This window comes from Cryptotermes secundus, unplaced genomic scaffold (genome assembly GCF_002891405.2).
Source record: "Cryptotermes secundus unplaced genomic scaffold, Csec_1.0 scaffold128, whole genome shotgun sequence".
NCBI classification, from domain to species: domain Eukaryota; kingdom Metazoa; phylum Arthropoda; class Insecta; order Blattodea; family Kalotermitidae; genus Cryptotermes; species Cryptotermes secundus.
This window is the reverse complement of record NW_019726222.1, coordinates 318,538-332,707: the sequence shown is the minus strand read 5'-3', so window position 1 is coordinate 332,707 and position 14,170 is coordinate 318,538. Positions and strand designations below refer to the sequence as shown.

Below are 14,170 nucleotides of genomic sequence, written 5' to 3'. Positions count from 1 at the left end.
CACAAAAATTTCATCTCTGCAGCTCATGGTCTGTATTTGTCATGTTCTCTCTGTATCCTAATTTCATGCCATGCATGTTCACCCGCCATGCAGTGTTAACTTTCCCAGCTGCCACTAGTGGGACTACCCATCTTTGTCCCTCACGCAGGTGGTATTCCGGTAGAAGCTAACTGAATTTGTGGCACTGTTAAAGTATATTGTGACATGTAAGTTTTGAGGTTTTCACGGCGATGACAATGAAGAAAGTCGTCTTCTGGGTTTAGGCACCGTGTATTCTTCGTTTTGGCCGACGTTTCGGAGGAACGTAGCGCCTCCATCTTCAGAGCAGTTGAATGGCTTGGAATGCGGAGAGCAGTAGCTGTGGTGACATGTTGCGAAATGGAGGACCCCTACATCCCCAGCGGCACGTGGCGGTAACATAGCGCTCGCGTAATAGGTGAGTCATCACCCCGCCACTCTCCCCGCGGTGACGTGCCGAGCTGAGCCAAAGTTAGCCGAGTCCCCGCAACCTGGTAGCTATGCAACGCGAGTCAACAGTGGTCACGTCACCAAGGGATATCGCGGTTGCTAGGCAGCAGTCAACAACTCCTGTGACATGGCACACAACAGGCACCACTGCGGCTATATAAGGGAACTGCACAGCAGCTGCGGGTCACTTGTAACGTAACAGTCTCCGAGTCGAGTTGTACTGTGGCAGTCGCAGAGATCGGTAGTAGTCGAGCGAGAGCGTGTTATCAACAGTTCTCCAGTCAGCCGACTACAGTTGGAGTATAGCAGCCATCGCGGAAAGAAGAACTGGACATGTGTGTGATTGTGTAATTGGGAGTGTGTGATATAGTGATACATAGCTCCCCTACTGTAAACGTGTAGACTACTGAACACAGAGTGAACTGATTTGCGCATAGGGTTATAAATCGTGAAACCCCGCAACAGTGGTAACAGATTAATGCGATTAGGGTTATAAAGTGTGAAACCCCGCAACTGTGTGATAAGTAATTGTAGCCGTTACTTGTAGATTGTTCAATAAACCAATTAACGATCTTTATGGAATATTCAGTAATGAAACACGTTACAATATGTATTGAAATGTTTCCCCCATCAGTACACTTTGTCACCTAGGAAAACTACCACGCAAGAACTAAAGCGAAAACATATTCCCTTTATTTTGTATTGGGTTTCCATAACAGTTTTTCTTATGAAACCACCAGAACCTATCCTCAATACATACTGGATAATATGAATTTACTGTAGTAGGTAATAACCGACAAAGACGTAATTTAAATCTTAAAGAAGTTGTTCCCAAAGTTTATCACTTGAAGCTCTTCAGTAAAGTCAGAATGCGAAACTTCATACAGACTTATGTCATTTATTTGGATTTCTCTTTCCTGGTGTTCCTTGCAGATATCTACTTAATGTGGTCCATTACTATGCACAAAGAAAGTGGCCTCCATAGTCTAGGAGTAACGTTCCCACCTCATGACTCAAGGTACGCGGGTTCAAACTCAGCGGAGGTCGTGGAATTTTTAAGGGTGGAAAAATTCAGGGAACAAGTCCTCCGGGAGGGACTTTAAGCCGTGTGTCCTGTGTCGTAGATTTACAGCACGTAAAAGATCCTCATGTCTCTAGGAGACCTCTGAGCAAAACTAGGCAAAAAGTTTCCCACCCAAGTAGTTTCCAATTCCTCCAGTAGATGGGGAAGTATCGGGGACCACTGCCAGAGAGGTGGCCGACCTCGCTGGCAAAACGGGGCTGATAGAGAGCACCAGTACTCGAAGGGCATGGCAACTGGTAGAATAATTACAGGGGGACGCATAATAGATCAACAACTGGTCGCAGTGCATGGGAAAACCCACCCCCTCCAAAATAATAATAATAATGCACAAAGAATCCATAAGCACATGAAATGGTACGTTCACTCATCTTAGCATTTCACTGAGTCACAACTGTTTTCTTTGCTTCAACACAGCCTTCTATGATACATATATGTCTATGATGACATCTGATGGACCAATTTCTAATCACTACCAATACATATTGTTGTTAGATGATCTGCTTCATTACGGTAAAATCTGACAATGATACACGCACCGCCTAGGAAATTGTTTCATAATGTGAATGGGTTAAGAGACTGCAAAAGTATTATTTTTAAAACATTATAAAGAGAACATCATCCATAACTATGACATTTTGTATGCTCCTATGGGCTCCACAAATCACAGTCCAAAACCAATATTTTGAAGTGACAGTAGGAAACAAGGCAATATATTTCTGGGGATGGATTTTTTTGAAGTAGGTCATTTACTACTGAAGATTAGCATGCTCATACCTCCTTTTCATTAGCCTGGGCTTGAAGGGCATGGATCCACTGTACCATATTATCAGCATCTTCGGCCTGAAGTAGGAGTTCTGAGCCACTGAGGGTATTCAGGCGTAGAACATGTTTCTTCTTGGTGTAGTTATCGGCAATGTCAACTTGACTACATCGTACATCTACTGCACTGCTTGTGGACTGCTGCTCACTGAGATTGTCAGTCACATTCAGAGGTGTCTGCAACAATATCAGTAACACCAGCACTCGTTAATTTATAGCAAAATACCTGTTGAAACCAAGCAGTAATTCATGTATCCAATATATCTTCTGTATATAGCAACATATGCATTTACACAAAAGTGCAAGTTTGCATCCCGGCTATGGAATCAGTTAACCTGCATCATTTCGTGAGTTTCCTCAATATCTCCTGACAAATGTCAAGAATATATATTAGACTCAACTCCAATGCCTCAATACCAAATTTCATAACAAAAATCATGAAAAAATCGAAGTTACAAATAAATGTTTTATAGGACTGTCAAGAAGATATGACCTGTGGGATATGACATTCTCACAGCAGAGGTTATGAAGGGTTCTGTCTTCTGGGATATAACACCATGTAATATGCTGAAATTCAACCGACATTTTGATGCAAACATCACCTCCATCTTCAGGGCTACACGTTCCTCCAAAACATGGTTAACTTTCAATGGACTGCACAGCATTATATCCCAGACCACAGGACCTGTTCAAATTAGAGGGGGGAGGGATAAATGGGAAAAAATGCATCAATAGTTAGTAACAGTGCCTGAAGGTTATATATAAAGGGTGTCCGGATGAAAGGTATCCAAAATAAAATAATTATATCTCAGAAACCGCTTCTGTGGCCTAGTGGTCAGAGTTCCTGGCTATAGATCCAGAAGTCTGGGTTCGATTCCCGGAGCTACAATATTTTCTGAGATGTAGTGGGTCTGGAACAGGGTCCACTCAGCCTCGTGAGGATAACTGAGGAGCTATTTCAAGGAAAAAGCGGCTCCAATCCAGAAAACCGAGATTACGGCCAAGGGGAATCGTTGTGCTGACCACGTGACACCCTCTATCCGCAAAAGACGGCACTAACTACGCCGACAAGTGATGGTCGCTCGATCGGTATAGTTCACTTGCAGACCACAGTCCATGAAGCTTTCTATCTCAGAAACCATTTATTATATACATTTATGGGTTACAACTTTACAAAGGGAAACTATCAAAGGTTTTCTCTGAGTGTATCTTCAGATGACATCCTGTAGCCACTGCAGACTGAAAAGTCTTCGTCCACAAGTCTTGGCAAACATTTGGGTAGTAATGGGGGGGAGGAAAAAAAACATAATTTTCCAACAAAAAGGCACGAAAAAGAAAACAACAGTTTCCGTTTTAGCACTTAATGGAACTGACACCTGATTAGACAAAATCATAATAAAGGTACAGTCTTCTGGGTTCGAACATCATGTACTTTGGAGAAAGCCAGACACTCCTCCTAAATGTTAGGCTTTTTCCATACAACAATACAACCTAGACGACAATACTCTTCACAATATTGATGTCAGAAAAAAATCAAAGAAAATCTTAATAATTTTTACATACTGCAGTATTCATTACGACCCTTAAATTTATCAACTAGCCAACTTGCTTTAAAAAATGAACACTAAAACAGAAGAGGCTAATTTTGTAGTGATGTACCACACGGAAAAGCAAATCAAGTCCTCTGCATCTAACATATGCAAAACGGAATCAATGTACCAAGCTGATATGCATATCTGCTTACAGAAGTAAGGTAAAGTTTTCCCCATGTTTAAATAGTCACCATGCCATGAAGAAACACTGGGGATTGGAGGTATAGCTCCCAACATTCTTACCATGGAACCCAGGAAAAGTGACTGGTACATGTAGGATAGGAGACTGGGTGGGTACCAGATGCCGTTTGGATGCTTGCCCTCCTCATGAATCGAACCCTGGTTCCTTAGTTTTCAAGCCCCTTGCATAGCCACTATACCGACTGAGCTATCCTGACGGCTATCAGCATATAGAACTCCACCTAAAGGCTGTCTACTCAACATCTGGAGCTATCTAACGCAAGTCCAATATCGGATTATGAACCACTATATCAGCATTGATAATATAATCAAAAGAGTGACAGAGTTGGATTTCTGGTGCTGAAGAAACCATGGCAGTTAAGAAGTTAAAGATGTATTCTTGTTTGAAGGATAATGTATTTTCAACCATTAAGAAACAGGAAAAATTATTTATGCCCTACATATTTGATGGGCTAATATGAATCAAAATCAGCAACATAAAAAACAACTTTTAGTGTAAATCTCTCACACCAGAAATGCCATTCTACCAAAGAATTTTGGAGTGTTTGCTACCTTTCATTTACTTATCTACAAAACCACCGGCCAGAAGACGGGATAGCTCAGTTGTGATAGTGACAGGCTACAGGCAGGGGTTCTATTATCGGCAGTGGCAAGAGCTTTTTCACTATTCCAGAGCATCCAGACCAGCTCTGGGGCTCACCCAATCTCCTGTCCAGTGGGTACCAGGGGCTATTTTTACCCGGAGAGCGAGAAACCACGGAATGAAGCTGACCACACCCATATCTAGTGTCGATCTAATGCTGATCCAGTTTGTTACTTATGGCACTCCACTATTGTAGCGACGTTCTGAGGGGCTGGGAAAACAGTCCCTCTATCGAATTATACCTCGCACCCTCAAAACCCTCATCCACGCAACATGAATCCTAACACACTGGGGCTCACATGACCATTATCAATTAGCGCAAACTGCAGAAACCACTTTAATTTATTTCACTTCAGAAAAGTCAGATCTATTTGGAATGCGAAAATGTTATTACTAGTAATACTACTACATACATGACGTAAATATTTAAATACATACGATCACCTCTATTAATAGAAGGCAAAAAGGTAAAACTGTCCGTGCTTAACTAATTAAGCACTACGCCATGAAGGCATATGGGGGAGTGGATGTATAGATCCACATTTTCTTGACCTCGGCACTTGCTGGAGGTGAGTGGTCAGCTTCACGCCCCGGCCGTTTTACTCCCGGGAAAGATTCCCCAGTACCCATCGGATAGGAGGCTGGGTGGGCCCCAGAGTCGGTCTGGAACACATGGAAAAGAGAAAATTCTTGACCCTACCGGGACTCGAAGTCCGACCCCTAGGTCTTGCAGTTCATAGTCAGTCGCTATACCGTCTACGCTATCTGGGGGGGGGGAAGAGAGAGAGAAAAGAGAGAGAGAGAAAAGAGAGAGAAAAAAAGATATGAAATAGAAATGCAAAATAATCCATAAAATTAATATTTTCTGCTAAGTTTGGGTTACAGGAAGGATGGGATCGCGGGTGCAGTCGATAACTCCACTCCCGCCTTGTACCTACGCCACTAGAACATCCACACAATATAACAATGCATGATCATTGGCTGCATTCCTTTGTTCATATTTCAGGCTGTGGCAACAAATTCAGTAACATGTTACAGGACATTAGGAAAGAGCAATTATCTATGGTATAAGTACAGCGAGGGGCTACAGGCTGGGCGGACAGGGCTCGATTCCCGGCAGGGACAAGAGGCTTTTCTTTGCCGTACAGCGTCCAGACTGGTTCTGGGGCCCGACTAGCCTTGTATCCAACTGGTACAATGGCTTTTTCACCGGGGGTTAAGCGGCCGGGCCGACTACTTATCTGTATCTAGTGCTACGGTCAAGAATGGTGGAGCTATACGTTCTCTCACTCTCCTACGTCTTCATGGCGTGGTGCTTAAGTGATTAAGCGCCTACGGCAGGTTCATTCCTAGTATCTTCAAATAACGGCCTAATGGATATAAGCGGTCACTCAATTGTTAAGGTGTTCCCACACACAACTAAGCGGTATTGGTCTTGTGAGTTTAGCGGTCCTCACGGCAGTGATTATGAAAATGAGACGCCGTGTAGTCTGGTTGCTCGTTACCAACGTTTTGAAGGAATACGCTGCCTTCACCTTCACTGCAGAATAGGATGCCGAGTGTTGAAAGGAAAAAGTGATATAGAACTGGAATTGTGGGTGAACAAACATACTTCTTCTCCTAGTAGTTTGCTCGGGATACCGGCCCTCGCTCTCCCTATAACCGTATCATTTTTTTCCACGTTCGGATTATTGTTCTCCCTGAAGATGGGTGCAGAGGGTTCCTACGAAACACTAGTAATGACCTTTCTACCAGATCACATGTTGTCACATATAAGAATGCGGTATTCTTCAACTAAAAATACGTGTACATTTCTAGAGCGTCGCATGTTTGAAGCTGTGTGGCTTGTTCCTCACAGTGACGTCGCTGAATTATGACGACTGAAAGCACTCACCCAGGAACCCGCTGAACTCCATCTCCGGAGACGACGCGTTCTCAGGCTGCTTCCACCAAACGAAAGCGAGAGAGGGATACAAGAATAAGAAAACGGTTCATCGGGAACAAACATTGTTGTGTTGCTGTACTTCAAGAATGCGAATTCTACTTCAACTGCATATTCACAGCGTCAAACTGGATTGACTCTCAAACATCCTATGTTTGCATTCCACAAAAGAAACCCACGTGTACTTTTTGTATGGAGGCACACGAAAATCTTCCAGATCCTTGCTGCTCCACGGCGTTCACCAAATGCGTTTAAATAAACACAGACAACAATTTCGGTTATGTAACACTTAGAGTACTGCTAAACACTAACATTCCTGTTTTTATCCAGAGCCATTTACTGTTGAATCGATATGAACTGCATCACACTTTAAGCAGAAACATACATGCACCACAAATCTATGAATGATTTTAGGGAGAAGGGGTTATTTTTATCAGTTAGATGAGATAACAAGAACAATCTAATAGTTTTCGCAATGCAACTGTCAAACAAGAGTAATTATCTGATAGGGGATATCATTATAATCTACAAAACAACACAATCAAAGTAGCACTGCATATTCAATAACACTTTAAAGATGAGTTTGCCCGGTAACTGTTCACAATCCCAGAGCTCTTCACATAAGCACCTGAACACTGCCAGAAGAGAGAAAACTTGGAAAGCTGGAACCAACATCCTGAGAAAGTGTACTAACTGCAAAGGCGAAGATGAAACGACTCACATTTCTTAACTGACCGCGCTGCGTTATCTAAGCGTATTAACGAATGCCGACACTATAGCATCCCGTATACCTAACAGAACTGCGCAACTGGCCGAGAGAAGCGGGCGGAAATCAACCGTCGGACATGTGTTGATGGTGGTTACTCAGTAACTGCTTGCGTGCGATATGAAAAAACTTCCGCTAGGGATTATCACACACACAAAACTGCCATCCGCAGGATTCGGTTTGTTAGCCAATGGTTACGTGCAGATGCGACTCTTTTGAAACGTTATCCTGTTATACTATATGGGATGCTCTCTCATTCAATTATTCGCCATTCTGCGTCAGCTTCATGCCTTTGAGCAGCATGGGTGTTCAGCGGAGCGGTTCTAACCCCTCAAAGTGCCTCAGGTAATGTGCAGGCACCGGCACAGATGAGAATGAATTAGTACGTCAGCGAAAGTTGAAGCATGACTGAAAGCGTAGCACAAGAATTTTAAAAATGTGTTGCTTAAATGCGTATCACAAGAGACATTCGGGAGACTGCACCAGCAAACTCGGCAGTTTAGTCATGAGATCCCGTGTTCGATCCAAAAGTCTCATTAGTTTTAACTCTCGACAGTAGTGCACATATGACAATGTAGAATACAGTTTGAAATGTAAGTTGCTACAGCTGTTGTAAATATCCTAATTGAAATCGCTCTTTTCAGCAAGAAATCGTCGTTTCAACTTCTGGCACATTTCCATGCCGTCCAGTTACCGTATGGTAAATGTTTACCGATATTTCGGACAAACGTACTGGTGCAATCTGCTTGGCTTACTCCACGACCCTGAGAGGAAATATGTGCCACCGAAACGTCGGTAGACCACACGACGTAACATCCCAGAAGTACCAGCCATGTGCTTAATTAATTCACCATAACACCATGAACATACATGGGGAAGTGGAGGTACAGCTCCACCATCTTTGAACTCTGTACTAGATAAAGATGGTCAGCTTCACCAGCCGACCGCTTTAGTACCGGGGAAAGGGCTCCCGGAACACATTGTGAATGAGGCTGTGTGGACCCCTGTAGCCGTTATGGAGAAAAGAAAAATACCTCACTCCTGCCATGAACCGAACCCCGACTCCTCGGTCATCCAGCATGTAGCATGGTCGCTATACCGACTGATTTACCTCGGCTTCTCTTCAGCTACTATGCATTCCGAGAAAAATACCTTACCTTACTGTACTTCCATTGATGAAGTGGCTGTACTAATTCTGATGATGCAGCATCATTATATAAACAAATAAATTATAACAAATATGTTTAAGTATAAAACTGAATAAATATGTTAATGTATTCAATACGTCACACGACATATCTCGTCTAACTACCCCTCCTGTCTATTGTTCGTGCAGCCGGAAAATAGCCGAACAGCACACCTACACAGTATGTCCAGGTTCTGTTAGGACTGTGTTCATAAAAAATACAAGACGTGAATTATTTTCAAAATTTCACTCTTTTTATTCAAAATATTCTCCTTCTGAACCAATCGATTGAAAAGTTTTCGAAAACAGTCAATGTACTCCTTTTGTGGAATCGCATTTAAAACTGCGGTACATTCCATTTGGATGTCCTGGATGGTGTCGTGACGGTCTCCTTTCATCGCCAACTTAACTTTTGGGAACAACCAGAAATCTGTTGAAGCCAAATGTGGCGAATACGGAGTATGATCAAGGACTGTGATCCCTTTTCTGGCCAAAAAATTGCGCACGATCTTCGATTTGTGGGGTGGGGCATTGTCGTGGAGGAGCGACCGGGAACCTTGTTCTCGATATTCAGGTCGAATTCGAAAAATTCTCGCCCACAAACGATTGAGGACTCCGAGAAAATAATCAGAATTCACTGTTTGACCTTGAAATTCCTTTCGAATCGAAGAAAATGGTTAGCAATGTCTTTACTCGACTCTTTTGCATGCGCACTTTCTTTGGTTTCGGCTCCTTTGGGATCAACCACGCTGCACTCTGCCGCTTTGTGAGAGGCTCATATTGAAAACACCATGTCTCGTCACAAGTAACAATCGATTTTGTAAATTTTGTATCACTTTGGGCCGACCGTAACATGTCTTTGTAGTGTTCCACTCTGGCATGTTTTTCATCGCCTGAGAGCGCGTGCGGTATAAACCGAGAACAGACCTTCCGTTTGCCCAAATCCTCAGTCAAAATTTGATGCACAGTACTTTTTGGTTTCCCAAAAGCTCCTCGATGAGTCTTGCAGAAACACACATGTCTGACGCAAGGATTTCGGTCACTTTTTTCACATTTTCTTTAGTGCGACTTGTTCTCGGCTTTGATGCACGTGGAGCGTCTTCGATGTCCTCCCTGCCGTCACGAAATACAGCATACCATCGAAAAATGTTCGAGCTACTCAAACAGTCACTACCGTACACACTTTTCATCATTTCGTACGCTTCTCCGGCGGTTTTGCCTAACTTCAAACAAAATTTGATGTTGGCTCTCTGTTGAACCGCCATTTTCCGACGAGCGTCAGAACAGTACTGTTACATTCAAGGTCTGAATACATGATGCTGCGATGCTTGCGCTTTGAAATTATAGGCAGCCACAGCTGAAACTTCAAGAATCTTAACGCCACAACTCGCCAACAGATGGCATTGCAGGGGGGGGGGGAAGAGTGCTAACGGATCCTGGGCACACCGTGTACGTAATGGCAATCTTTTCTGTCTGCCCACTGCAACCACCATAGCGGTATAATCGAAGGGTACATAAACAGATGTCACTAATGAATAGCTAGGTAATAAAGATAAAGCTATCCCTGTAATAGGCCATGGAGGCCCACAGGGTTGTGAGATGACGAGGTTCTCACATTTTCTAGACAATCGGCTCACAGATAGCGGCAAGGCTTTCAGCCTTACGCGCTGACCGCCCTTTACCCCCAGAAGATTACTGGTACTCATTTCTGTTAGAGGCTCAATCGAACCCTGGGCCATAGTGCGTCGGAAGGATTAGGTCAAATGAAAAATCCAGTGGCCTCATCGGGAATCGAATCCGCGACCTTCCAGCTACGCTACCGCGTGCCCCCTCTAATAAATAGCAGAGCCGATACAAAACGAAACTTGTCTCCCAGCACAGCAGAAGTACGACATGCTTTGTTACATTTTAACATTCTTCGGTCTAGCTGGCTTCGAAATACTGACACCGATCTTGACAAGCTCGGCAAAACATGTCTGTGGTCAGTTCTGTCAACGGTCTTGTAGCATTTTAAATGCGAGCAGCTGCCTCCAGTATTGCAAGAGAAGAAAAAAATATAAAATGCAGGTTTAAAAAAAAAGCTGTCTAAATATACCTGTACATTTTTCATTAAAAAAACGATGGCAGCTGATGACAGTGGGACTACTGTTGGCAGACCCACCTACCGGAAGAATCATAACTCCAAGGATACGGTACTGATCAGTCGAAGTACTGTAAAGGCATTTGACTAGAGCGACTGGGGGAAACTAGGAAAACCCTCATTCGGGACAACTGGCGTCCCTGCCAAGATAAGCACTAAGCACCTTCCGAACAGAGTCAGGAGCGTTATCTCTCCGTGAACCCGCTCGGTGGCAGCACTGCGGTTTTACCCTACAGAGGTAAACAAAAGACGGTCTATAAAAAAGGTGAAGCTATCCCTGTAACAGACCATGAAGCCCCATAGGGTTGTGAGACGTCGAGGCTCCCACATTTTCTACATACAATCGGCTCACAGACGGCGGTGAGGCTGTCAGTCTTACGCGCTGACCGCCTTATACCCCCCAGGAAGATTCCTCGTACCCATTTCTGTTAGAGGCTGAGTCCACCCCAGGGCCATAGTGCGGCTGGAAGGATTAGGTAAACTGAAAAAATCCACCTTATCGGGATTCGAACCCGCGACCTTCCGGCTTGTAGCATAGTGCCTCAAGCAACTACGCTAAAGACAGTCTATTCTGCTACAAATTAGTAAAATAACCAATGAATAGCATAAACATGGGAAAAGGCAGAATGCAGCAGGGGCTACTAAAGTGGAGAGCGCTAATGAACTCTTGTACCGCGAACGTCTTCAAATCTATTGTGCGTAACTCGAACAAACGTCAGACAATATTACGGATTTCTCCGTTATTTAACGACGCCACTCCAATTGCAGACATTATATACAGTATCAACTAAGACAAGGCGACTGTGAATGGTGACTACATACGGATTTGCTAACAGCCATGCCCTAATCTCAGGAATATTGTTATGTGGGATATCGCCATAAATCTAGCACATACAGGGTGTTTCACGAATTTAGGACATAACTGCAGGAGGTGATTTCCTAGGTCTTTGTGATCAAAAAAGTTCACATAAACATGTGTCCGATTTTGGACGGTTAAGGAGTTATGACCGTTTTAAACTCAGAATAGAAGGTAACGATTACTGACAATAAACGGAACAAAATAATAAACCAGCATAATATATGATACATTTAAAGTATGAATGAACCGCGCCCGATATAGTACCAACCCACCCCGCCTTAGGTAGCTCTCAAGTGTCGGGATAACGAGAACGCTCTGTCTGTAGCTGGCTAAATATAGCGACCTGCCAGACGACAGACGCGGTTCATACGAGGGCGTGTACGGGAATGAAAAAACGGTCATAACTCCGTAACCGTCCAAAATCGGACACATGTTTACGTATGAACTTTTTTGATCACAAAGACCTTGGAAATCATCTCCTGCAGTTATGCCCTAAAGTCGTGAAACACCCTGTATATTCTTCCGCAGTCTCTGTGGGAAAGCATCACACCAGGCTGAACCACGTCACACTTTACGGAATTCAATGTTGGGCTAGCTTGGCCGTCAGGGAAGTGTGAGGTATGGTGAATATACAGTCTTCTGGGACGCCACTCCGTGTAGTTTGGCAGAAATGTACCCAAGCACCTACATATATAGGCACTCCTCAGCCATATTAGGCATTTATTTTCGTCTGAAGACCTAAATTATATCAGATTTGGGCAATGCTCATATTGATGCATGTTATGTAGATCTACATTTATAGAAACTTCTTTTCTTCCTCTTCACTCCCACTTTGGAGCCAGGGCTGATTTCTCAGTTTCATGATCATTTATACAGACGGTAGGACTCCTTGGACGGGTGATCAGCTCGTCGCAAGGCCTCTACCTAAAGACAGGGCAACACAAACACAGAATAAACATATACACATACCAAACATTCATGTCTTGTGTGGGAGTCGAACCCACGATCCCGGCTTCCGACCGAGCGAACACAGTTCATGCCTTACACCGCTCGGCTACCGTGACCGGCTATATAAACTTGGTTCTAAGTAAAAGAAATAATGAACTCGTTCGAAGTGTTCTGTGATGACGGACAACAAGGAAGGCATGGTGTGATAAGGAGCATATATCCCTTTGACCTGTTTAATTTGCTAAACAAGCCAGGGATAACTCGTTTGATGTCCTTCATTTCCATTTAGCGCACAGGACGATAAAAGCAACATGTGTTCAATCTGACCTCGAAAGCATCCATCAACTTGCAGCTCAGAGCGCTCCAGCTTCTGCTACGAACTTTATGGTGACAATGAAGACGATGTGGACAGCTGATTGAGCAGGTTAAAGCAAGCCAAATGAACACGGTGGGTGGGGGTGGGGGGTTTAAAAATTAGTAAAGCTATCCCTGTACCAGGCCGTGAAGGCCCACAGGGTTGTGAGACGTTGAGGGTCCCACCTTATCTAGACAATCGGCTCAAAGATGGCAGTAAGGTTGTCAGCCTTACGCGCCGGCCGCGCTTTACTCCCCAGGAAAATTATTTATTTAATTCCTGGTACTCATTTCTGTTAGAGGCTGAGTAAACCCCAGGGCCTAGTGCGGCTGGAAAGATTAGGTCAACTGAAAAAAATCCAATGACCTCATCGGGACTTGAAACTGCGACCTTCCGGCTTCCGGGTTCTAATTCTACGCATGTCGTGAATGTTTCATGTGCACTTTTCATTATTATTATTACCCTCTCCAAATTTTGACGTTCTGGTAAGAACCGTATCTTGAACCCCATGCAAAAGAAACTCTTACGGCTTTAAGCAACCTTAGCACTCAGTCCGCGAACCGGGCGAACTCGGGAAACCATGGGAAAGTTCTCTGAAAGGGGGTGGGGGGGGCTGGAGGCAACGAGCGTGCTATAACGAGATAAAAACTATGTCACGACATTGCAGCTGACGCAATGTAAGGAATGTTTTATCTCATAAGACATCCTGTTCCGACTATACATTTATGAAACGAAAGGAAACTGTTTCGGTACTCCTATCGTCCGTCGCAAGGCCGCTACCTAACACAGACATCCGTGTCTCGCGTGGGACTCCTTGGACGGGGATCAGTCCGTCGCAAGGCCGCTACCTAACGCCATGTCCAAGGTGAATGCGAGTACGCGCGATGCGGACACCGGACCGCATTAACGCATCGCAGATATGTGCGGGGAAACTGGAGGTGACCAATGTTACTGCGTGCGATTCAGTTGTAGAAAAGTCTCCCGAGTAGAACAATGGCTTCGAGTTTGACGCGTACATTTTACGTGTATTAATGGAAAACTGTTTGGTAAAACTGAAAATAGTACAAGAACTTAAGAAGATACGTATCAGACAAAAGACTAATGTAATATATAGGAATAGGTTGATTTATGGTGAATTTCATCTGTACCCTCTTACGAGCGGATGAA

General features: G+C 43.9%; 1 protein-coding gene across 12 annotated transcripts in view; it reads right to left on the bottom strand.

Moving 5' to 3' along the window:
• LOC111863876 overlaps positions 1-14,170 on the bottom strand; it is a 369,328-nt gene that overhangs the window by 54,197 nt on the left and 300,961 nt on the right. For all 12 annotated transcript variants that reach the window (XM_033751237.1, XM_023850647.2, XM_033751240.1 and 9 more), the window contains one exon: positions 2,327-2,548. In XM_033751237.1, coding sequence (XP_033607128.1) covers positions 2,327-2,548 — 222 coding nt within the window. The remainder of the gene's footprint in view (positions 1-2,326; positions 2,549-14,170) is intronic.